Source organism: Ursus arctos, unplaced genomic scaffold (assembly GCF_023065955.2).
Source record: "Ursus arctos isolate Adak ecotype North America unplaced genomic scaffold, UrsArc2.0 scaffold_3, whole genome shotgun sequence".
NCBI lineage: Eukaryota > Metazoa > Chordata > Mammalia > Carnivora > Ursidae > Ursus > Ursus arctos.
The window spans coordinates 15,670,668-15,695,501 of NW_026622985.1; the positions used below are offsets into that span (position 1 = coordinate 15,670,668).

The following is a 24,834-nucleotide window of genomic DNA, read 5'->3' on the forward strand; positions in this document are numbered from 1 at the left end:
GCACTTGGCAGTAAGAGGGTCCGTGGTCATCACTGAGACCAGTGGTGGAGGTGGAGGTCCTGTTACAATGGACTGAAGGAGCAACCAAAAGGAAACCGAAGTAAGACCATCCTTTCAAGTACCTGGGCTAGGAAGTCAAAAGGAGGAAGGAAGTTGAGAGCGTAGAGAATAGAGAAGGGTTTTGGATTTTTGTTTTGTTTTGTTTTTTCCCTTAAGACGGGGAAATCGAGCAGGTCTGCATGTGAGAGCCTTGTCCTTACTAGGTCAGGGGAAGGCACACACTTCCAGGACAAAAGTACTTTCTGGGATGGGGAATGGAGACAAATTCACAGATGGAATGGTCAGAGGGTGAATGAGTATTCTATACATTATTCCCTGCACATATGTGTTAAGAGATCTGTTGAGGGTGGTTTTGTTTTGTTTGAACTTTCTCAGTAATGTTTACTCCTGAGAGTGAGGTGGTCAGGGTGCAGGGTTTTAGAACTGTGCTGAAGGTAACTTTATTTATTTATTTATTTTTAAGATTTTATTTGACAGCGCGAGAGGGAACACAAGCAGGGGGAGTGGGAGAGGAAGAAGCAGGTTCCCAGTGGAGCAGGGAGCCCGATGTGGGGCTCGATCCCAGGATCCTGGGATCAGGCCCTGAGCAGAAGGCAGACACTTAACGACTGAGCCACCCAGGCGCCCCTGAAGGTAACTCTTTGCAATCTACAAGAAGACACTGACCAGGGACAAATACCACTGCTGAGTAGCAGGGAAGGCTCAGTGGCTGTCAGAGCAGAAGCCAGCCTCATGAAAGAGGCACAACTGAAGGATGCTTGCCATGTGTATGGATGAAAAACTAAGAAGCAACTTTGGCCCAGGGTATTAAGAGCTCAACAAGGGGGAAAGCATTTGCCTCTGAATATTTTTTAATTAAGCTCTGAAGACCCTCCTTTGCCATATTAAACCCTCACAACAGCACCTGCTTTCTCTCTGTTCCCTGGGCTGCCTACCCAGCACCAAGGCTCCTGGGCATTGGTTGGAGGCGAACTACTCTGGAGGCTGCAACAAGGCAAGTGCTGATTGAGTGAATAATTAATGCATCACTAAGACCTGAGACTCCTGCCTCCCTCAGCAGAAAGGACGTTTATAAACCCATAAAGCAGCTTTACTTTGCGGTCTAATGATTAAACTTTCCCTGGGCCCTATTTCATGGCAGCTCAGTTAAAAGCTGACCAGCTAGCCACTTAAACCCTTCTCCCTGGGGTAATTAAAAACAAGCAAAATCTCCTGGCTGGACTAGCGACTAACAGTACTCCCTTCATGCAGGGCTCTCCTGCGACCCCAGCTTTGACTCCATCCATCGCGCTAAGGCAGCAGAATTGGGCTAGTTCACTGGAAGGGTGGCGTCGGGCCGCCAGCCTCTCTTCCCTCCCCAACCCCCAGGCGTTGGGTGAGCTGCTGTTCACCCGTGATCTGACCAGACAGGTCACACACAGGACCATTAAAAGCCCCCCTCCCCCAACCTCCCCATTTGTATACTAGGGAGTTCCTCTCTAGAACGGCCGAGGTGGCGCTTTGTGGAGGTGGTGAAGTGTGTCTCATTCCTGGTTGAACCAACCCTGTCACCGTGAGATGGGAAAAAGCCTCACCAACCATAGTGTCATTCGAGAAACTACCAGAAGTAGAGCCACCGTCTGGATTTAGGTAAGAAGTAGATTTTTAAAAACAGAACTAAACGGGTAATTCAATGCCGTGGCCACCTGGGTGGCAGGGACTAAAGGCGGGTCCCGAGTTACTGTGCGCGCCCGGGGAGGCCCGCGAGCAGCGGCTTCCTTGCTTGGCGTGGAGACCTCAGGGATGTCGCTTCTAGCCCAGGCTGTGATACCGGATTCCCTTCTTTCCCGGCAGCGAACCTGACAGGTCGACCCTCTTTCTAAAGGGTTAACCCGCCTTCCCCGGGTGCCCCGGGCGGGAGTCTGTGGCCCCGGGTACCCTTCCGTGACTCACTCCTTGCAAATGTAAACGCCCGAGCGCGCGGTAGGTCCCGCCGGGGGGCCCCCCTCGCGCCGCGATCCGCACACCTACCTCGGCGACCCGCCCGGACGCCACCCGCCCCCCGCGCCGCCCCGCAGCCCGCAGCGACCGCAGGCGCGGCCTTAAAACAAAAGAGGCGCCCCGGGAGGGTGGGACCCGGACCTCACCCCCTCCTCGCCCAGCGGTGGCCGCCCGCCCCCTCAGCCCCTGCTCTCTGTGTGCGCATGAGCGGAGGCGCCTCCCCCGGTTCCTCCCAAGGCTAAACTTTCTAATTCCCTTCTTTGGGCTCGGGGCTGCCGGCGGCAGGGAGAGCGCTCGCACCGCCCGGTGAGGAGGACAAAGTGCCTGCGCGATTTTTTCCCCTCCCGACCCTCCAACTCCCCGCTTCGGCGGCAGGAAATGGAGGGGCCCCTCTCTTCTCTCTGAACATTTGCTTTTTTTTTTCTTTTTCTCTACTTCTCCAGCAAGGAAGACGGGGGAGAAAGGGGCAGGCGGCTTGGCGGCTGCGTTCTCCCCTCCTCTGCAGGGACTGTCCCCTCGGCTGCAGGGACTGGCCATGGGGCTGCTCCAGGTGTTCGCTTTCAGTTTCCTAGGTAATTCCGCGGACGCGGTGGGGGGTGGGGCGGTGGAGGGTGGGAAGAGGAGTGGGCTTGGATGGGGAAGAAGACCCCGAAGCCGTTTGAGCCGGCTTCGAGGGAGCCTAGAGGATCCGGAGAGGGACTGGGGTGGGACTCGTACCCTGGGATTAAACGCCAGCGCCCTCGGTGGCGACTGAGGACTAAGCGCGAGGATCCCCGCGGACCCGCATCCCGGGGGCTCTGTGCCCAGAACTGGGGATCCGCGGCCCCTGCTCCGGGCTTTACACCTTCGGCGGGTTCTCTGTGGGTCTCTCCACTGCGGGGGCAGGCTTCCTGGGGTGGGTTGGAGGCTTGCCGCGGAGGGCTCCCCTGGAACCCATTTCCCAGCGAAGTGTTCAAGCTGAGCGCAGGCTTAGTCTTGGGAACAGATTGGAGCCATGTGGCTTCAATTAACCAGCGCTGTTTGCCCCCGGATGGCGCCAGAAACAGCTGGACCGGGTGCTTCCCTGGAATGGCGAAGCGTTGAAGGCACTCCAAAGCCGCAGGGACTTGTCCACTCGCCCCTTGCTTGGGAAAGCGGCGCCCCCTGCGAGTCCTGCTACCTTGTCCCCAAAGAAGCGCTCGGGACCTCCGAGCGTGCACCCCCACACACCCGCAACCCCACACTCACGTTTCCGCGCGCGCGCACACGGTTTCACACTGAGGATGCATAGGCTGCCGCGTGCACAGAGGTTCATACACTCACCTCCCTACCGGTGCGCGCATGGGTGTTTGGTCTCTCGCCTCCCAGCGCTCAGGTCCAGGCACAGGCAAATGGAAGTGGCGGGTCTGCACCTCTACCTTTTGTGGCTGGAGCTGCTTCCCCAAGGCTGATCTGGGTGGGCTTGAGTGTCTGTGGGTCTCCCCGCAAGGATGTTCTGGGCTGACGGACCAACGTGATCGTGCGTCTCTTTCCGAACCCTCTCTCTACGTCCCGGCCTCTCCCTCGCTCATCTTTCCATGGTGCCTCTTTTCTGCGCATTTGCTTTCTTCTGAACCTACTCTGTTCCCGCCCCTACTTGTGCCCTCCTCCCCACGTCCCCGGTCGCCTGCCCTTTCCACAGCCCTGTGCGGAGCCCTGGTGCGCGCTCAAGAACCCGAATTCAGCTATGGCTGCGCGGAGGGCAGCTGCTACCCCCGCCACGGGCGACCTTCTCATCGGCCGAGCACAGAAGCTCTCGGTGACCTCGACGTGCGGGCTGCACAAGCCTGAGCCGTACTGTATTGTCAGCCACCTCCAGGTGAGGGCGGACATCCCAGCTCCAGGCTCCGCGCGCCGCCTCCGGTCCAGACCTAGGGGCCAGGCCCTGGGGACGCCACATCCTGCCAGCTATCCAGATAGGAAGCACGGCCAGTCGGGGAGTCCCGGGATTAGACTGGTTGCTCACCCTTTTTTGCTCCATCTCCGTTTGCACAGTTGTATCCGCCAAACATTTCCTGCCGCCTCCACCACCGGCACAGTCAGTATGGAAAAGCAGGGCTGCCCCAGATCCTGACCCGGAGCCTTCAAAAGTCCCGAGTGGTTTGGGTTTTGTCTTTATTTTAAATCTGTCTTCCTTGGAAATATGTGTAAAAGATAGTTTATCCTCTTTTTCTTATACTGAGTAGCAATCTTGGGTTTTTCCCGTTTGGATCAAGGGAATGGCAGCGCTGACAGATACCTTGCAAGGTCACTCCAGTCGCTGAACCTGATTTTCTCTCCTCTGGTGCTGTTCCCCACTTGCCTCCATTAGATACTTTTTCAAAATGCCCTGGTTGCCATGGTACCCTGATAGAGAAGGACCAAAATGAAATTTCAGGGTGCTGCTTCTAACAGTGGGCCAGGATCTTAGATTTCAAAGGTTACATTTTTACAAAGTCAAAACTAATTTTTATTTTCATTTTTAAAAGATTTTATTAGTGCTAGCGTGTGCGCGTGTGTCTATGTGTGTGTGTGTGTGTGTGTACACAAGCAGGGGGAGGGGCAGAGGAAGAAGCAGGCTCCTCGCTGAGCAGGGAGCCGCATGTGGGACTTGATCCCAGGACCCCAGGATCATGACCTGAGCCCAAGGGAGATACTTAACCAACTGAGCCACCCTGGTGTCCCAAAACTAATATTTTTTAAAAAGACCTAAAACCAACTACCTAGAATCAGAAGGCTTTTGCTTGATTTTTTTTTTTTTTTTAAAGTAGACTGATATTTCTGACCTCTAAAGCGTGCAAAAGGCAGCTAGCCAGACACGGTTGCAAGTGCCAGAGCCCACCGCTTCAGTTTTGGTCCCTCTACCTACCTGTACACCTGCCCTTTGGGAGGAAGTATGGTTCGCACCAGGGCTGCCTTAAAATGGAGTCACTTTACAAAGCCGAGAGCCCATTCTGGAGACCTGATAAATTAAACCAAAGGAATGCGGTCAAGTGGATTCTGCTCATTCGCTTCCAGGTTTTTACAGAGATGTCTAGACTGCTTCCTCCTGATTAGAAGGGTGGCTATAATTAAACTTTTTTTGAAGTTCTGGTAATTGTTCTCCAGTATTAGTTTCCCTGACTACAAGTTAATGAAGGCAGTCGATACCTTTTCTAATATTAGCATGTAAATTTTACCTAATATATTGTGTTAACCTTTACCTGGGAGGCGAGGACATCCTGTAAATGAATCACCAGATTCTGAAACTGGCTCTGACCAGAATGAGAATTGAATTGTCGGTCTTCAAAACCAAGTAGAGGCAAACTCTCTGGTTTATACGATTAGTCATGAAAGTGTGGAGTGCTCTTTACAGATATCAGAACCTAAAGAAAGGGCCTGGGTGTGCACTTTTCTCAAACATTTAATGGGTCTGAAAATTGAGGCAGGAATCTTAAGTATTTTGTCCAGGGACCCATTGCATTGCTGGCTTCTGTTCTCTTTTTTGTAGTACATTTTGCTCGTCCCTAAATCCTTTTGGGAGGAAGGGGATAACTAATAGCTCGATAAATACAAACCTAAATACAAACATAAAAGCACAGTCTGTTGATACTGTCTTTATCAGAATATTAGCCCTGCTTAAATGCTGTTCGATGTACGTGGATCTCTATAGACGCCATTCTCAGCTTCAGTAAGGTCGGCGTTGGCATTCTTCGGGGTGGTCTCAGTGTATAGTGCTTTCAACAAAGCACAGCCTGGTACCCACTTGCCAAATATTCTGAGCAGTTTCTAGGTTAGCCCGCAAGCTGCCACCATTAATTCACTGCTTGGGCAGAGCAGAAGCTGAGAAAACTGGTTCTGTATTTCCCAAAGCTGCTTAAATACATCTGCCTAATACTTGGCCTCTGCCTTATGTAGGTTTTAGAAAATCAGGCCGAATGAATTGTTCTTTTTTCCCCCCCTTTCATTTTTCAGTTTGCTTTATGTCAGCAAAAATTCTCTAATGCCTCTTATGCATTTTACTGGAAGAGTAAGCTTCTCGAGCTATTCATTGAGATGAAGGCTTATGCCTAGAAATTTCATTTTGATTAAATTAATAGCTTGTGGAAACAATGCCGCCTTTTACTTTTGACCTTGAATTTATAAGAGTGGAGGAAATTTTCAGGAGTAATTCATACCCCATCAGTTAAAAAGCAGAAGGCACATTATGGGTCACATAAGTAATTTTGGCACGTTCATTTTTCTTGAAGCAAGTAGGTTTGATTTTTGTATTGTGGGCGTAATTTTTGGGGTGTGTGTGTGTGTGAGTGTGTGAGAGAGAGAGATTGCTTCCTAGACTCATAAAACTAACTTTCCTTTCAGGAGGACAAAAAATGCTTCATCTGCAATTCACAAGATCCTTATCACGAGACCCTCAATCCTGACAGTCATCTCATTGAAAATGTGGTCACTACATTTGCTCCAAACCGCCTTAAGATTTGGTGGCAATCTGAAAATGGTATGTGGTTGGTGTGGGAACCCTGAGTGTGATTGGTCACCTGGAAGGAGTTTACAGGCTCCTGGGTATTTGTGATCTTGACTGGTTTCTCTGCCCTGTAATTATGGCCTTTGGCAGATTTACTATCTTGCCCTAACTTTTCTTGGTAAAATCTGATCTTCCCGAAGCATGCACTTTCTATAAGAAAGCAGTCTTTGATGCTAGACCCAAGGGGTATTTCGTAGTCCTCATCCTGAGGGGAGTCTTTGCGGGGGTGGGGTATATCTGTTGGGGGTGGGGAAGGCCCTGCACAGCCCTGAATCTTCCACAAAATATAGACTCTTTCATTTTGATTAACCCCAAAGGAAAGGGCAGAAGCAGCCCCCACCTCTACCATCACCATCCTTCCCTCTAGAGGAAATTCAGTAATAGTACTATGAATCAGCCCTAGATGTTAAATTTTCAGACCGTCTACCTAGATGTCACCCCAACTCAATTTCCCTAGTGAGTATGTCAACCCAGCCCCTTTTTCGTTTCTTTGCCTAGGGGTTTGGGTTTAGTGAATTCATCAAGCTTGATGTTTCTTCACTGGGAAACTAAGCCCCAATGAGTTTTGCATTTGTTTCAAACTTGAATGCTGAACTTTGGGAAATAAAGGTAGAGTTTTTGTGTCTCTTAATTAACAATGTACCATTAGATCTTCCAAAAAATTATGAGAATTCTGGCTCTCAAAGAAGTGAACCTAGGCTTGGCCACAGAGAGTATGGATTCAACTAGATCTCTCCATTATATATGTCCTATCCCTGGGAAGCTTTCGGATGCTTGCTATCATTTAACGTTCTATAAAGAGGAACTCCCTTACTAGACTTCATGTCCTTGACTATGAAATTGTACTTGCTTTCTAGAAGACTGTTGGTTTCTGGAGAGGGTTGGTTATTCATTGGTCAAGCTTGGGACTGCGTTGGTTACCAGATTGAGACAGACCGGTCCTCAAAACGCATGTGTCCATTAGAGCCTTATCGGCTCTTAGAGGAGGTTATGTTGGTTGATACTTCAGTGTGAAGGAGAAGTTTCTGTAAGTCTGTACTCCAGTCACAAAGGACTTCGGAAATAGCAGAGAGCTGCTTCCAAACAGGATCATGTCCCAACTGCCCACATTCTTCAGTGACATGAAAAGACCTTTAGAAGGACACCTCAACTTTAGTGTCAAGTTGACAGTAAAATTGTTCATCTCGTGCCATAGTTCTAGGGGAGGGTTTTTCTTGGCTACATCAGCAGTTCATCAATTTCTGCAAGTTTGAATTTGTGGGGCAAGAGAGGCCAAATGCCAGAAAGACGGATTTTCAAGTAAAGGGGCTTACATTCTCTGTCACAAGAGATTAGATGAGGTTAGGCTGAAGCCTCGTCCACTCATTGTTACTGCCCCCGTCCTCTCCCTGGTGTCCGATCGCTCATCATTAAAGACGTTCTTCATGGATGTGATTTGATCCATTTTCTGTGGGTTTCGTCCATGTGGAGCTTCAGGTGGTGACGTTAAATTCTTGGTGTTCAGGCATCAAAACGGGCTTGGAGGGCAATCCATTACTTTTCACTTACCCTTCCCAGTGATCTATCCCTAGGTCTGACAAATTAAAATATGCCATAAAAGAATCCTCTTGTTTCTTTGTGGATTTTTCTTCCCTTATTAAAAAAACTGTAATGCGTTATCAGGTTCTAAATCTAAAATGGAATGTGCTTTTAGGGCGCACATTGCAGCCTATGTTCTTATGTTACAGAAAGGGTACAGGTCTTGTTTGTACTTTACGTTATTTTGTTATCTCTTCATTTTGAACAAACATTGCAGGTTTTTAAAAGCCTGGGAGAGAAGAGACACATGGTGGCTGAGTTAGCATTTCACTCCGAAAGGCCCAGAGTCGGCTTATTATATGGCTCTTTTTAATAAGTTAGATAAGGTTGGTTAGTGTGATTATAATGTTTTTCTTTAACATTCCAACTAACTCATATCCGTTTCAGTGACCACCCCCCACCCCCCACCATTGGCTTGGCAGTTTTCCAGTGGGAGAGTTTATTTCAAAAGTCCTACTGATTTCCTGAAAATACACCAGCCCCTGACATGATTCATTCTGACACATTCCTGTCTTCCTGTCTCGAAGACTTCTTTCGCTCTAGAAGGGGGACCCCCGAAGCTCTCTGGAGCCCAGGAAACGGGGGAAGGTCTCCTGTAGCAAACTGGAGGGCAGGCTGGAGGGCCCGAGGTAATGGAGAGGAGGAGTACTTCCATCTCTGGAATTCCGGTGGCCTTTTTAGTGTACTAACGTGGGACTGACCGACCCTCGGGGCATGCTGCAAAGGCTCGTTTGTTTGCTCAGGCTTCCCCCTGAAAGGGAAGATGTTAGTGTTTGTTCTGGGCCCGTTTATTTATTTGACCGATTCTTTCTCTGGCATTGTTTATGGGTTGTGGCAATGCGTCCAAAGGCTTCCCCATCAGGGATAGGTCTTTCTAAATGGGAGCGTAACTAACATGCGTGGTTATGTTATTTATTTTCTTTGCTGCTGCATTAAAAAAAGGAATATTTGCGTTTGGCCTGGAGGAGGATTAGGTCCCTTGCTTTAGGCAGCAGGCTGAACCCCTCCTGTGCACAGGAAGTGACCCCCTCCTTTTCCTCGGAGAGCCTCTTGGCTTAGAGGATTGGAAGATGTTTTACTTTTTCCTAAGCAAAAGCTGCTTTCTTGACAGCAACTAGAGGCATTCTGCCAGACGTCTTGTTCCGGTGAGCGGATTCAATATGGTGAACTCCGGAATGATTTGTGGAAACCTGGAGAATCCTCCTGATTTGTGCCTCACCTCCTACCCCAAGACAGGTTTCTTGACTTTAGCTTCACTTCCTGATGGAATGCAAGGAGGATTTCTATGAGGGGCATAAAGAGAATTTAAGACAACCATCCCAACTGTTCACAGAGGTCCCTGTTTACCTTACTGTTTCCTTTTTTATTTCTAAAAAATCTCCTATAGGCGTGGAAAATGTAACGATCCAACTGGATTTGGAAGCAGAATTCCATTTTACTCATCTCATAATGACTTTCAAGGTAAGGAATTCGTCACTTTCTCACAAATGACATGTTGAGAGTTCTGTGTAATTCCCTTTTCAGTATGGATGTCTGTTGTGAGTTGGCCTAAATGGGAACTTAAATATTATTGTTGCCATAAATTGGGATCATCGAGCAGCTTTTTAAGATGGGCATGAATAACTATGTTTAACAAATACTCTATCTTCATGGCAAGCAGGAGAGAGCGAGCCTCTATTCTAAGGTAATTCAACTGTAAACTTTTAATTAGATCTTTTTATTTCCCCATGGAGAGAGGCAGCTTTGACTCTCTCCCAAACCACAATAAAACATCTGGAGAGTAAATCCCTGATCCCTTGTGTTGATGTTTTAATGCTGAGCTCGGTAACTGAAAAGGAAGTGTATTATCGTTAGTTTTCAAGGGTTTGCAAATTTGTGGGAACAGTTTTGCAGTTTCCTTAAGAAATGCATATGCCTTCTTAAATGCGGATTTTCTCATCCTTTTTCTTTTAGAGATGTAAAATGACTCCAGGGCTAGGGAATTTCTCTGGACAAAGTCCCTTTGTTTCTTCATAAGCAGCTGTCTGGAAATGACAGCGTTCGCATGGCTTAAAGTACACGTCGATGCACGTAAAACCCATAATTTACCTCTTGCTTCTCAGATTAAAATCACTTTGGGTAGTTCTTGGAGTCGGGGGCCTTAGCTGCACCGTCTCAGGTTAGGAAGAGGTGTCAGGGAGAGATTGACCATGTGCGTGGGTAGCCCTGAAAGTCTCACCGTGCCCCGAACCAAAGCCTGGGAGGCCAAGGAGCGTGGATGGGCATTGAAGCAGAACGTGACTAGGACGCATGGTAGACTGCTGGTTCCCAGTCCTGAGCCCCTGTCCCTGCCAATCCTCCCCATCCCCCACCCAAGAGGTGCTGTTGCTTCTGCCTCCGAGGAACGAGGAACGTTTCCTCTGTGACACCTGATATGGGGGGGGCGGGGGAGGCAGGGGCTCTCACTAAGCAACTCAACACTGTGCCTCCTCCCTTCATCAACTGTGGCCAAGCTCAGCTCGGCCGTTAGAAGAACTCAGCCGTGCATGAGGGTGTGGCCAGCATGTTTTGGGACGCCTAAAAATATACAAATTATCATTCATGTCGATGGCCCTGTCTTTTATTTCGGAAAAGGCAGCTGTGTGCCTACATGGGTCGTTCTGAGTCTGCGTGCCCCCAGAGGCCCTCTGGGTACGTGTTCTGTAGTTACGTACTCACGCACGTGAGTGCCGCGGACCACAGAGGAAACTGCACGCAAGTGCGGAAGGGCACAGAGGCGGTGACCGAACAGAGACATGAAGAACGGCCACAAGCGGTCGGACTGTAGTCGGTGAAAGAGAAGTCCTCCTTCCTGCGGGTTCTAGCTCCCGTGTGCACAGCGACATGCATGCGGTTGGACAGGCTTGGGTATAAGTCCCCACTCTGCCCCTTCCTGACACGTGTGGCCAGAGCCTCGGCTTCCTCTTCGGAGGGAAGAATGGGGAGAATGAGAACACCTACGTGCTAGGGTTGGGTGACCGAGCCCTCTGCTCCGGAATAGGCGTAATCTTGCCGCCTGGCATCTGATGGGAATGCGAGCGTTTTTATATATGCTGATGCTTGCCGGTAGTGATTGCTCTATAGATATTTACTGACCGAGTAAGGGGATCCAGGAATTCAGCCATCTGTTTGTAAGAAAATGCCTTGGGACCCGAGCTGGAGATCTTAAAGATATCCTGGTTGCTTGTCTGCGGGGGGGCCTTCCCATCTTGGGGGGGGAGGGGGACATAGACTTGCAAATAACTTACATCCTAGAGGGTGCTAAGTGCCCCGGCAGGAGTTCGGACAGCACACACTCTGGGCGTGGAGGGCGAGATTAATCGTAGCCTGGGCTAAAGGAGAGAGCTTCACGAAGAGCGGTCTGCGAAGAGCGGTCTGCGTTTGACCCGGGCTGGGAAGGGTGAGCGGGATCTCAGTGGGAGGAGGGGGAAGAAAAGCCATTCTTGGCAGAGGACGCCGTCTGAGAGCAAAGCCTTGGTGGTGGACAGGTCAGGCCGGGTTGGTTGGGCGTAGATTTGCCTTGAGCTCAGGGCCGTGAGGGGGAGAGGGAAGGAAGAGGACAGTCAGAAGGACCGGGACTCCTGGCTGAGAGGTGTGAACTGTATAGGAAATGGGGAGCCATGGACAAGAAAACAAGACTGTATTTCAGGAAGGTAGCCGAGAGGAGGGCCTGGGACCTTGAGAACCGAGGCCTCATGGGGAGGCCCTCGCTGAGGTCTGTGTTAATGGGGGGCTCACCTAGGAGGCTACTGGGGTTCATGCAGAGACAGGGCTGACTCTCACGTGGGAGGGAGCCGCCCCTGCCATCCCGGGAGTTGTGGAAGTATTATCAGAAAAGCTTTTTCAAGTCACATGCGTCCCCTTGCTGCCATACTCTTACCCTCTGTTACTACTGCCGCTGAGAATCATTGCCCACTTTTACGGGAGTCCTCAGTTGGCACCTTTGGAATCAAAGGTTCAGCCGTGAATCGGAGAAGGATGAGAAGAAGAGCAACAGAACGGAGGGCAGGAGCGGGATGAAGCCAAGACCTCTTGGGTGTCCAAGCTGAGTAAGCAGGAGTGTGGCAACGGGGCGACAGGAGCGAGGACGGGGGCAGGTGGCAGTGAGGAACACATGTTTGCCGTGGAGACAGCTGCGTGCTAAGTGGACCGGGTTTTTGTGGGCCAGCAACACTCCTGTGACGTATACCCGGTGTGCTTTGGTCGATAGCCAGATGTTTCCAAAATCGTAGCTCTGGTATGGAGTGGAAATTCAGAGGTAGCCGTGCTGCGGCGTGAGGCTCGAGCAGGCAGATGAGTAAGCGAAGAGTGTGGAAGGGCCTCCTTTCCGATCGCACCAGTGTGGTCCTGGGTTCCGCAGCCTCCTACCTCCACGGGAAATTGGATAACTCTGTCAGTGGCCCTTTGGGACCCAGAAGCTTCCAGGAGAGAGGGAGAAAGAAGCTCAGCCAGCACTGGCTGTAAGGCGTTTCCTTTCTGGTCCCTTGTGACATGGAGACATCAGGCTGGTCTGTCCCCGGATGTCACCACCCAGGAGGCAGGTCTCATGGGGAACTTGTCTGGGCTGAGATTGTTATTAGGGTTTTCCCCCCTTACTTTAAACGTCTTTATCACGTACTCTTGAGTTGAATAAAGTACCATTTTCTTATATTCCTGAAGAGGTAAAAAAGTAAAAACCCAAGCAACTAGTAAGTGAGTAAGTCTGAGAATCTGTCAAAATGTGACCTTCCGTTTTCTTACCCTTGTCTCTGGATCCATGCAAAGCCATCAGGATTATTAAGGAAGGCAGAAGGTCGTCTGGGAATGGACTAATCTCACCATTAGTGGTCACCCAAATTTCTCCCAAGCATTGGTTTTAATTCAGAAGGGAGGGTCTCTCCAGGTTCTCTTTGCTGGGCTGGCTCAACTGTCCTCTTTTTCTCCCTGCAGTGGAATATGCCTCCCATTTCCCAAACGTCTGTACCCGCTCTTCGGGCACTGAGACCTGAGCCCCTGGCAGAGCTTGTTCTGCTTCGTCTCTTCAGTGCACCCTGCCTACCACACCCTCCCAAATCTCCGTCCTGCCTCAGTTTCCAGGAGTCTGGCCTTTGTACTCCATCCTCTGTAACATCCGTTTGTCGGTCTGCTGTGACGCCATCAGCCAGGGAGGCAGAAAGATGGGTTTGGGCCTCATTCAGCCTGGATTTGAATCTAGCTAGCAAGTCAGTGAATGTGTCTGAGCCTCAAGTTCTGATGTGTCAGAAGACTGTTGAGAGGCTGTGTTAGTTTCCTGGGGCCTCCATAACAAAGAGCCCACTGGGGGGGGGGGCTGTGCTGTCTCACAGCTCTGGAGGCTTGACGTGCAAGATTGAAGCGTGGCCAGAGTTGGCTTCTCCTGTGGCCTCTTTATTTCCTTGGCTTGGAGGTGGTGGTCTTTCTTCTCTCTCCCCTTGGTCTTCCCTTGGACATGTCCCCTGTATCCTCATTGCTGCTTATAAAGAGCGACAGTCACACAGGATTAGGGCCCCCACTGTGAGACCTCATTCTACTTTAATTACCCATTTAAAGACCCGATCTCCAAATACAGTCACATTCCGAGGGAAGAGGGGTTAGGTCTTCAACAAGAGGGGTTAGGTCTTCAACGTAAGAATTTGGGAGGATACCATTCTGCCCTAAAAGATTAAGAAATGAGTTAAGTCAAGGGCCTGGCACCACTCTCTTCTTTGCTCGCCCTGGAGGATGCATTTTCTGGAGCAATGACTTTGGCTCTTTTATCTTGCCCTTTGCTTTTCGGGAGGATATCTACCTTTGGAGGTTTCAGATATCGTATGCCGACAGTGATTCCCAAATCCACGGTCAAGCTCCGTTGCTTTTGCCTTCTTTTCTGTGGCTTTGCTCTCAGCACAGTCGCCCCCCACTATCCAAGCTCTGGTGCTCGTGTTCCCTTCCTTCCCTCCCTTTCCACTGAAACCTGATGGATCGCCAAGTGCGATTCAGTGTATTTTACTAAATTCACTAAGTTTTCAGAGCAACTGCATCCTTTCTCTCTGACCATACTGTAAGGCTTGATTTAAGACCTTCCTCTTTTTTTTTCTCTCCGTTGGTTTCCGTCTCTTGGGGTTTTTTTTGTTTCTTGTTTTTCTGTGTCCAATAATTGTGCCCCAGGATTATTTTTCTGAAGTGTGATCTGATCATTCTGTCTGCTTAAGTCTTTCGGTGTTCCCCTTTTGTGGCATAAAAAGAAAGGAAACCCCTTTGCGTGGCCAGCAAATTCCTGCCTCCCCCGCCCTGGTCAGCCTCTTCTGCCTCCTCCAGCCACCTCCACCTGCTGCCTGGAAGACCCCTACCCTTTCAGGATCCAGTTTGAGGCCATCTTCTCTCTGAAGCATTCCCTAGCTAGTGTGTGTGTGTTGCGGGGGCGGGGGGGGGGGGGTAAAATATACGGTACACAAAATTTGCCATTTTAACCCTTTTTAAATATACAATTCAGTAGCATTGGGTCTTTACAACGTTGTGCAGCCATCACTATTTCCAGAACTTTTTCATCCCCCCAAATACAAACTCAACCCATGAAGCAATAACTCCCCATTGCCCTCTCCCCCAGCCCCTGGAAACCTCTAATGTCCTTTCTGTCTCTGCGTACTTGCCTGTTCAAGACCTTTCCTATCAGTGGAATCCCACAATACCTGCCCTTTTGTGTCTGTCTTCTTTCACGGAGTAGAATGTCTTCAGGGTTTATCCATGATGTAGAAGTATCCACATTTCTTTTCTACGGCTGGGTAAGAGTCTCTCGCGTGTCTGACGTGTTGGGATTATCCATTCGTCTTTGTTGGATTCTCGAGGGGTTTCTGCCTTTTGGCCATTGTGAACTATGCCGCTGTGAACGTTAGCACCTATGAGTATCTGTCTGAGTCCCTGTTTTCGGTTCTTTGGGGAGCAGGAGAGCTAGGAGCGGAATCGTAGGATTCTGCAGCTTCTTGAGTCAGTCATTCCTTCCTCTCATTTTCCCAGAGCACACTGCAGGAGACTCTCCTGTGGTCATAAATGATTTAGAGCCATGCTTCCTGGGGCCACGTGCCACCTGCAGACCACTGTCTACCGAGCAGCAATCAGGCACACAGCTGTTGAACGACGACACGAATGAATGATAAGCAGGCAACCTAACCAGTCCTATTATGGGTGGTGACGGTCTCTACCAAAGAGTGTTTGCTATTAAGTCCCGCTTGTAATCAGCTGCCAAAGAGAAACAGCTTACTCATCTCTGTTAGGGTGGGAGAAAGGGCAGCATTTCGAGGCTAGGAGCTTGCCTGCAAGGGAGGCTCTGTGCGACAGCCTGAAGTATTTGAAATCCAGCCACAGTCCGAAGTACCAACCACATGCCGGCAGGGTTTGTGGCACGCAGTTGAGTGATATGTTTGTCTGAGATGTTTTTTAAAAGAAAATACAGATCACCAATAAACATCAAACAAGCCTTTTCTACCCCACCTTTAGACATTCCGTCCTGCCGCTATGCTGATAGAACGATCGTCTGACTTCGGGAAAACCTGGGGCGTGTACAGATACTTTGCCTATGACTGCGAGAGCTCATTTCCAGGCATTTCCACCGGCCCCATGAAGAAAGTGGACGATATAATCTGTGATTCCCGCTATTCCGACATCGAACCCTCAACGGAAGGAGAGGTTTGCTTGCTTTTCTTATTTTACATTCTACTTGCAAATCCTTTTTGATCATTGCAAAAATACCCATTATTCTTATATCTATTTTTAGGTGATATTTCGTGCTTTAGATCCTGCTTTCAGAATAGAAGATCCTTACAGTCCCAGGATACAGAGTAAGCTTGTTTTCGAATAAAAGCTTTGATGGAAAAGAGCAATCATGGAAGAACTCTTACCCAGAGCACTGCTACCTCGAATGTAAACATTCAGTGCTGAATCCACCTTCTCTTTCCTTTTATCTCCACAATACCCAATCAGAGATCCTTGAAATTGGCAGGAATCAAAGTGCTTGCTGATGGGGAACATGTTTTGATTAGAGTAAAATATTTATGTCATAAGTACTCAAACAATTATGCTGGTCGTAATACCTTATTTTAATGCTCAGTATAATATATATGTATATAAATATGTTATATAATGTATAAAATATATACTATATAATTTGGATATATTATGTAACATATGTATATATAAATTAGGGTACAGATTAAGCTGTTGTAGCAAAGTGTCCCAAAAAATACCGTGGTTCAAATAAAATAGAAGTTTCTCTTACGAAATCATCCAGAGGGCTTTCCCGAGAAGAAAGGTAGCTCAGTTGCTGCAAGTAGGCTTACCAGGTCAAATAAAGGATGAGGCCCAGTTAAATCTGCATTGGAGATAAATAGCAAGTTATTTTTTTTAGAATAACTAGATCCCACGGAGTACTTGTGACTAGTACAAGGATATCCCGTGCAACCTTTGTGGGTGGTGTGACTATGTCCCATGTAATATTTGAGACAGACTTTACTGAAAAAAATATTGTTTATCTGAAATTCAAATTTAACCGAGCAACTTGTATTTTTGTTGCTACATCTGGCAACCCTAGCTGTTAGGCCACCCAGTCCCTTCTGTCTTGTAGTCTTTATCTGCATGGTTGGAGCTGGACCAGCACTACCATGTTGTCCCAGCCTGTGGATTGGGAGGAAGAGAAGGGCAGACGACATGGAAGTTGTATGTCACTTCTGTTCACATCCCATCGACCAAACTTTGTCACGTGGCCAACCTCAAGTCACATGGGGAAACTTCTAGCTATTTGGCCATGTGCCCGCTCAAGCTCTTGCCTGGGGCTGTTCTTGTCAAAGGAAGAAACGAAAAAAGTACGGGGTGTGGGGGGGTGGGACTCAGAAGTGTCAGCCACGCTCAATATGCTCCGTCAGATGAGGGTGGTATTTCCATTTAACAGATGCGTAAACTGAGGCCCAGAGTTGGAATAATGTGCATAAGGGGACAATTAGATCCTGAACTCATATGTAATGATTCTAAATTTAGGGCTCTTTCCAGCATGTAACAACCATGCTTCTGTTATTACAGAATTACAGTTTGATCATCTTAGGAGGCAAAATATGCACTAATTAGAAGAACAGGGTTTGGTGTCCAACAGACTTGGGTTTAAATCCCACTTCCAGCAGATCGTGGCTCTGTGATCTTGGGCAAGTAATCTGCTTAAACCTGTTTTTTTTTTAGGCTCTGTTTTTTCATCTGTACGTAGAGATAGTAATATTGACCTGGGCATCATTATGGAGGGAAAATGAGTTCTAGCAACGACCTTCTGACTTGCCTGACCCACACACAGAAAGTGTTCAGTGAATTGAAGCAGCTGTTGTTCTTAATGCTGCCACGAGCCGTGGCCTGGGTCTTGCGTGGCCCTGGTCCCCGTACCTCAGTGAGGGGGTGAGACTCCCTCTCCTGCCGCGAAGGGGTAGTCAGCAGAGCAGAGGCAGGGCCGATTCATGCTGGTCGTTCCCCGCTGAGGAGGGCCCCATTTGACGCTAAGGCCCCCTAGACCCTCCCAGCGTGACGCGTGGAAGAGTAAAATGGAAGACGTCCAGGACCTATTGCCAGAAAAGTGCCGTTTCCCCACTTAAATTCATTTTACACGCGGCCCAGACTATCTCTGGTCTGCAGTTTACGCATTCATCCTGTTATAGGACAAATATTTATGGCACATCCAGGCCTGTGCTATCTCTGTGAGGCCCGCCCTCCCTGCTCTCGAAACCCAGTTGTGAGAAGCGTCCACACGGGCTCCGCGACGGACGCCCCTTGGGGGCCTGAAAGGACTCACGGTCTGCTCCTTCTTGGGTGACATTTGTGGGACTCGGGGAACGTGTCGCTATTATAATTCTCTTGTCTTTTGTTGTGAAATGGCCTCCGAAGATCTTGTGTGTGTTCGAGAGGCATCCATTTTAACTGACGATGCTTTGGTTGGACTCCGTAGTCCAGGGAACGACTAAAGTCTCTTCCGTTGTCCCTCTGTTGAGAGCTCGGGGCCGGACTTCGAGAGCGGTGCTGGCCTCACGCCCGCCGTCCGCGTGCGGGCTTGGCCGTCGTCGGCCGTGCCAGGCGGGAGGGGAAGGGGCGCGTTTGCTCTTCGGCGGGCTCCCACAAAGATCAGGCCAGGGGTCCTCGGCGCTCCGGCAGGCCGGCCGCTCGTCGGTGGGCGCTTGTGCTCGCTCTGTGCGGGAGGAAAGGTTGGCGTTCGCAGATTCCATCGGCTAAGCAGGACCACGCTTCCTCTGCTCAGTTGTGGTTTTACAAAGAGCCTCCGTTCAGTGCATGCACTCATGGACGGTCCCTTCCAACCCACAGCTGTGTCTGTAGTCTTCATTGTCCCCTGTGCATATAGTCGAAGTCGTTAAAATTGTATCTGGGCTTGGAAAGTCTCCGATGCCCTGGGCCAGCGCCCTGTTGTCCTGTGTGGTACTGATGAGAGTAAAGCTTAGGGGCCATTCCAGACTACACAGGACATGGGGGCACTGATGGACTCGTGAGACTTTCAAGGTCCACTTGAGTGAGAACAACTTAGCCATTGAGGGAAACGCTGGTGGAGCAGGATGAACGGCTCTTGGTTTATCAAGTTACCACAGAATATAAGTGGCAGCCCAACATCTGCAATAAGCATAGAACTATAGAGCCGGGAGAGGAGAAAGAGTAAGAGAAACTGATCCACAAGCAAACTTGAGGTTTAGGAAAAAACCACTTGCCCCAAGCCCTAATACTGAGCTCCTTTATGCTTATGGTTGACAAACGAGGGCGAAAAAGTGGGAGACTGTGATGTTGTGTCAAATGTGGTGGAGATCTTCTGTCCCTCAAGAGCGGTTATTCCATAGCGTTGAATCTGTTTTAGCAACTTGGATGTCATCTATGCGGTGGGAAATTTCAGACAGTGTTTTTTTTTTCCTCCAAAAATAAACACAAAAATGTTTCGTCCTAACTGTCTTGTAACAAGAGAATTGGAGTGTGTCGATAAACCCTTTCCCACCTGCATGGAATCCTCTGGTTTTGAGACCGACGCTCGTTGCTGTGGGCGTCAGATGATACCACAGTGGTTGAGATCCCTGTGTGCCAGTGGGTTCTGGCAGCCGTGCAGCTGTGTTCTTAAATTTCTCTGCTTTTGCACTTTTTCCTGAAACAGTCTGATGTTCTTTCTAAACTGCTGAGGAGGGAGCAGCCCTTCTTTCTTCCAGAGGCTGTCCCGTTAGGTCAAGCTTTACTGGTCTGGCCATCTAGACCACACAAAGGCGTAGCCTCTGGTTAAGCCATTTTTGTTTGTCATACCTTCTATAAAGAGATGTCATATAATTGCAAAAGAGGTATTGCTTGTTTGATCAGACTTCCCGTCTTCTTGGTGACCTTCACAGATCTCTTAAAAATCACCAACTTGCGAATCAAGTTTGTGAAGCTACACACTCTGGGTGATAACCTTTTGGATTCCAGAATGGAAATCAGAGAGAAGTATTACTATGCGGTGTATGACATGGTGGTTCGAGGGAATTGCTTCTGCTACGGCCATGCCAGCGAATGCGCCCCCGTGGATGGAGTCAATGAAGAAGTAGAAGGAATGGTAAGCAGGCAGTCTCGGGGGCTTGCTCCTTTATTTATTTTTTTAATATTTTATTTATTTATTTGAGAGAGAGAAACGGAGAGTACAGAGCGAGAGTGAGAAGTAGACTCTTTGCTGAGTAGGGAGCTCGATGTGGGGCTCGATCCCAGGACCCTAAGTTCATGACCCAAGCCAAAGGCAGACACTTAACCGACTGAGCCACCCAGGTGCCCCAGGCTTTCTCCTTTAGACAGATGATCCCCAAAAGCAATTTGAAGCTAGTTTTACCTTAAACCTTTTACCATTTCTTGGGGTTTTATTTTTCCAGACGGACTTTTAGCTCTTTCCACCACACTGGTGGTTGATGGCTGGTTTTCTCTTTGCTAACTTTCTGGGGCTATGAGAATCTAAGGGCTATTCATGTCAGAGACAAAGAATTAATTTTTGGAAATTGTTGCAGGAAGCTGCTGCTACGGTAGATGTTTTTTGAGTCAATAAGGATGAAGAGGTTTTCTAAATAGCCATCACATCTTCCTTCCCTTTAGGGAAGATTAGACACCACAAGCATTCCTGTCTCTATGCAACAAGGCATGAAGTGGCCCCGGCCCAGAGAACTGGGGCATTTGAACCTGGAACCGCAGGATATGATTGAGGAATCCAGTGGGCTTTGTTTCTTTACATGTTTCTTCTCGTTTTATTCTTTTTCCACTTTTATGCTGTGTTGTCAATTCATGTACTTCTAAAAATTGGGGATTTGGGTGTTTCGCCAAATGGATAAACTTAGGGTATTTTGGCCATTTCTCAGTGAACTGGTAATTCTTACAGACCCGTAGGATTTTAGAGCTAAACGGGATTTACTCCACGGGCTATCCTTATTAGAAGGGAGTGGGGATTAAATAGCTCCCCGGGGGGCCCTAAGTCAGGGGCAGATGGAAATTCATGTCTAGCTCTCCTGAGTCTGCCCCAGGGTTCCTTCCGTTATGGGACTCTGGGCCTCCCTTGATGAAGAGTGTGCCTGCCTGCCTTGGAAAGGAAAAAGCTGTTTGCTTTTCCAAGATGCTTAGTCCTCATCTGAGAAGGTCCAGGAGCGCGTGCATTCAGCCGGCTGAACTTCTCCCCATTTGCTCCACTTAGAACACTTGCCCCGTAGATAAAGTTGCATTTTTAGCAGAGCCTAAAGGGAGGACATGTCCTTGTAATCTCGTTGCTGTATCTTTCAGAGAATGCTAGGTACGTAGTGTTTACTTTTCAGCATAACAAATCTGGCGTGTAGCTCATGTCCCGTAGTCTTGTCACTATCCGCGGTCTCCGTGCAATGTGCTGTTGGCTCAGACATTGTGTAGAGTCCTGTGCTGTGTGCTTTGGAACCTTTTTTTTTTTTAATTCTGTGTAAAACTAGCTTGGAAAGGGACGATTTTACTCTTTTGCTCACTTGCACTCCTGTCAGTTTGGGCCCAGGGCGGACCTGTCCTGTTCCTGAATTCCATTCTGTAGAAACTAGTGTGTTACGGTGAGGTGCCCATGCACACATGTATTTGGTAGATGGAAAAAATTCATCTTTTATGTGCCTCGGGGGGCTTCAGCATAGCTTGCTGGAGACATCCTGGGCCCTTCATCAAGCAAAATAACTTGTATTCTTTTTCCTCTGAGGTTTTCTATTTCCTTTCTTAAAAAAAAAAAAAAAAAAAGGTGAATGTGGTAAATGATTAATATTTTTGAATCTTGTTTTGGTTTGGAAAAACAATGGAGTTCTGTGCCTGAAGTCAAAAACAAAACCAAAGAAGAAAAAACCCATTCTTTTATGTGGCATAGTGGTGAAGCTTGCAGTAATGTGAGTCGGTTTCCAGGTGGTGTATGTACATTTAATTCTGCGTTATAACTTTTGTTGATTTCTCTTAAAATAGGTTTCTTTGGGGCATAGATTTTTGTCTTTTTTTTTTTTTTTTTTTACTCTTAAGTAACCAGTTGTGTGTGTGTGTGTGTGTGTGTGTGTGTGTGTGTTTTAATTCTTAAGTGACTGATGTTACGCATCTGGGTTCTTTTCATCGATACTTCGAGAAAACAGTACTTGAGTATCTGTTAGAGTAGGAACTGTTCCTAGAGGTGGGAGTCGGAGCCATCAGAAAGACGGAACTCACTATGGAGAGGGACAAAATAAAAACAGATCCTCATTGTGGGGAGCTGGAGATGAGGATTAGAATGAAAAGGGGTTTATATCTTCCATTGGCCGTGGAGAAAGTCTGGCCATCGGTTGCTCTCTTACTTTGCTCTTTGCTGTTTTTCTGACTTGCAAGGTTCACGGGCACTGCATGTGCAGGCACAACACCAAGGGCCTGAACTGCGAACAGTGCATGGATTTCTACCACGATTTACCTTGGAGACCCGCTGAAGGTCGAAACAGCAATGCTTGTAAAAGTAAGTCTCCAGCAGAGGGGCATTTGGAATCCCCTCAGGCTCGTATCCATTTTCTGATTAGAGCCGCTATAATGGTACCTTAGTTTGCAAAAGGAAGAAACGTTATTACCCTTTGGCCAGTTTCGCCCGGAAATTCTTAGGAGACCAATATCCACTCAGTTCAGTGAATGCACGAGCATGCCGAACAGCAGCCCGTGTGTTTGGCAGATTTCATAGAAGGTGGAGATGGTGTCCCTGACATTGTACCTGTCTTGAAGGTAAGATGACCATGAGAGAAAAACGAAAGAAAAATATGGCATGGTAGATCACTAAGGCCTAAGAGATACGGAGTAGAGTTTTTGGCCTTGTTTCTATGCCAGCCCGGCTGCAGCCCATGGCACATGGCCAGCCAGCCCACCCAGGGGTATTCTCTGGGAAGACATGTGGTTTGAAACCCTCCCCCAGCATCCCCCACAGTGGTTCTGCTATACTTTCCCCTCAAGGAGGAGCAGTGTGCCTGCCCCTTCCCCCACTGAGGACTGTTCTAGAAGTTCAGAAACCAGGGAGGGCTGGAGTGAGCGAGGTTTGTTAGTAAGTACAAGCCAGCAACCTTTGATGAGAGCCAAGATTGTCTTGGTAAGAAGAAGAAAGAGGGGTGGGGGGAAAGTAGGGAAAGAGGGTGGGGAAGGGGGAAAGAGTCCAGATAAGGAGAACACAGAGCACAAGGCCCCAAGGACATTCCTGTGACCAACACAGAGTCTACGCTGGGGAAATGATTCCAAGGTTTAATTCAACCGGTGCATGGCGGGTGCTTGTCTGCTAGGCACTGAGGACGTGTCACTGGGTATAACACAGCCCCTCCCTGCGGGAGGTTGTGTTGCAGGGGGAGACCAAGGAGGCCAGAGTGTAGAGCCCAGGGAGGACCAAGCCGAGCTAAGCTTCATTTCCAGAAGACCGGAGTCCATGTGGGTCACTGAGCAGAGAGTGAGAGGATATGAAAGCTGGGTTGGACAAGGGGACTGCCCGGTGGGCCCGCAGAGGGTCAGCGTGCGTGGAAGGCCGGCCAGATGGCTCTTCTGATGAAGAGCCTAGTCGGGTGTGCTTCTGGGAATGGGGAAGAAGGGAACCCCCTTCCTCAAAGCCGGCAGCCCAAGCGGGCTTTTCCAGAAAGTATGGCCTAGGAGATCCTCTGGGGTGAGGCGCTCCCCGGTCCGAGCCCGTCCTCCACCTGGTGGCAGCCTCCTCTTAATAAGCCACCAAGGGGACTTTCCCCAGAGGTTTTTACTTTTTAGCCCACTGTCTTCCTATGCGGGCAGATTCATATTTCAGAAAGCTCACCCTTGGAAGGCTTCCAGCATGTCAGTTGGACGTGTCCTTTGTCACGGGTGCCTCATTGTTAATTGCCATGTTGCCCGAACTTCATCCCTGGTTTCCAGAATGAGCCTCTTCCCAGCAACCCCATCCTCCATCGGTAAGTTGACTCCAAGGGCTTTTCTTGACGCGGGTCTTGTCGCGCAGAGTGTCACTGCAACGAACATTCGAGCTCCTGCCACTTTGACATGGCGGTGTACTTGGCCACTGGAAACGTCACCGGAGGGGTGTGTGATGACTGTCAGCACAACACGATGGGACGCAGCTGTGAGCAGTGCAAGCTGTTTTACTTCCAGCACCCGGGGAGAGACGTCCGGGACCCGAACGTCTGCGAACGTATGTGGGGGACAGCTTGACGTAGGACCTCTCAACTGGAATAGCCAGGGGGTCACCATCCTTCTCTCGGGAACCCTGGTGTGAGCAGCGGACTTGCTTTATTTTAACCGTAGTGTAGGATGCTGAAGCAGTCTTGCCGTCTTGCCTTCATTGTGTTCTTTGTTCTTCTTAGGCTGCACCTGTGACCCAGCTGGGTCTCAGAACGGGGGGATCTGTGACAGTTACACGGACTTTTCCACCGGCCTCATTGCTGGTCAGTGCCGGTGTAAGTTACACGTGGAAGGAGAGCACTGTGAAATTTGCAAAGAAGGCTTCTACGGTTTAAGTGCTGAAGATCCGTTCGGTTGCAAATGTAAGTACGTTTGTGAAAAAGGCTGGGAGTTCTCGTGTATACGGTTCCCGTTCTGCTTTGCAGTTCTAAATCCAGACTACCCCTTGGCGCTCACTGGGTGTGTGTTTCTGTACTTCGTTTTATCTCTAATAAAGCTTGTGCTTGCAATCCTCTGGGAACGATTCCTGGCGGGAGTCCTTGTGATTCTGAGACCGGTTACTGCTACTGTAAGCGTCTGGTGACAGGACAGCATTGTGACCAGTGTCTGGTAGGTGAATCCTAATTACGTGGGACGGGTGGTTTTGCATGTGACATGGTTCGCTCTTGTAGGGTCTACCGTCAGCCTTCTTTGTAAATATGAGAAGACGCAAACAATTCACAGAAGAATTACTCATGAATAATTTTGACAAGATAGTCACCATTGCTGTTAGAACTGTGAAATAAAACCCCAGTGAAATACCATTTTTATAGACAAAATTAACAAGTTTTTTAAAAATGGGGTTGCTAACTATTAGGACATAATGAGGGTCTGGTTCTCTAAGCTGTTGATGGAGATGCACATTGGTTCATAGTTGGCAAGAAAAGCATTTTGGAAGTACGTTATCAGTAGCCTCTAGAAATGCGCATACCCTTTGACCCGGTAATCCCACTTCTGGGAATCTTTCCTAATGAAATAAGCAGAAAATTGGACAGAGACGTAGTCACCAGAAA

At 48.8% G+C, this 24,834-nt stretch overlaps 1 protein-coding gene across 1 annotated transcript in view; it reads left to right on the forward strand.

The window, feature by feature from the left end:
• The first annotated feature begins 1,826 nt into the window (after window positions 1-1,826).
• Window positions 1,827-24,834, forward strand: part of LAMB1 (laminin subunit beta 1) — a 67,179-nt gene continuing 44,171 nt past the window's right edge. The window contains 13 exon segments of the mRNA XM_044385678.3: window positions 1,827-1,905; window positions 2,484-2,612; window positions 3,701-3,771; window positions 3,773-3,877; window positions 6,379-6,514; window positions 9,507-9,580; window positions 15,608-15,796; window positions 15,885-15,948; window positions 19,510-19,712; window positions 21,986-22,106; window positions 23,604-23,792; window positions 23,965-24,144; window positions 24,279-24,391. Of these exon segments, the coding sequence (XP_044241613.1) occupies window positions 2,576-2,612; window positions 3,701-3,771; window positions 3,773-3,877; window positions 6,379-6,514; window positions 9,507-9,580; window positions 15,608-15,796; window positions 15,885-15,948; window positions 19,510-19,712; window positions 21,986-22,106; window positions 23,604-23,792; window positions 23,965-24,144; window positions 24,279-24,391 (1,482 nt within the window). The 5' untranslated portion in view covers window positions 1,827-1,905; window positions 2,484-2,575.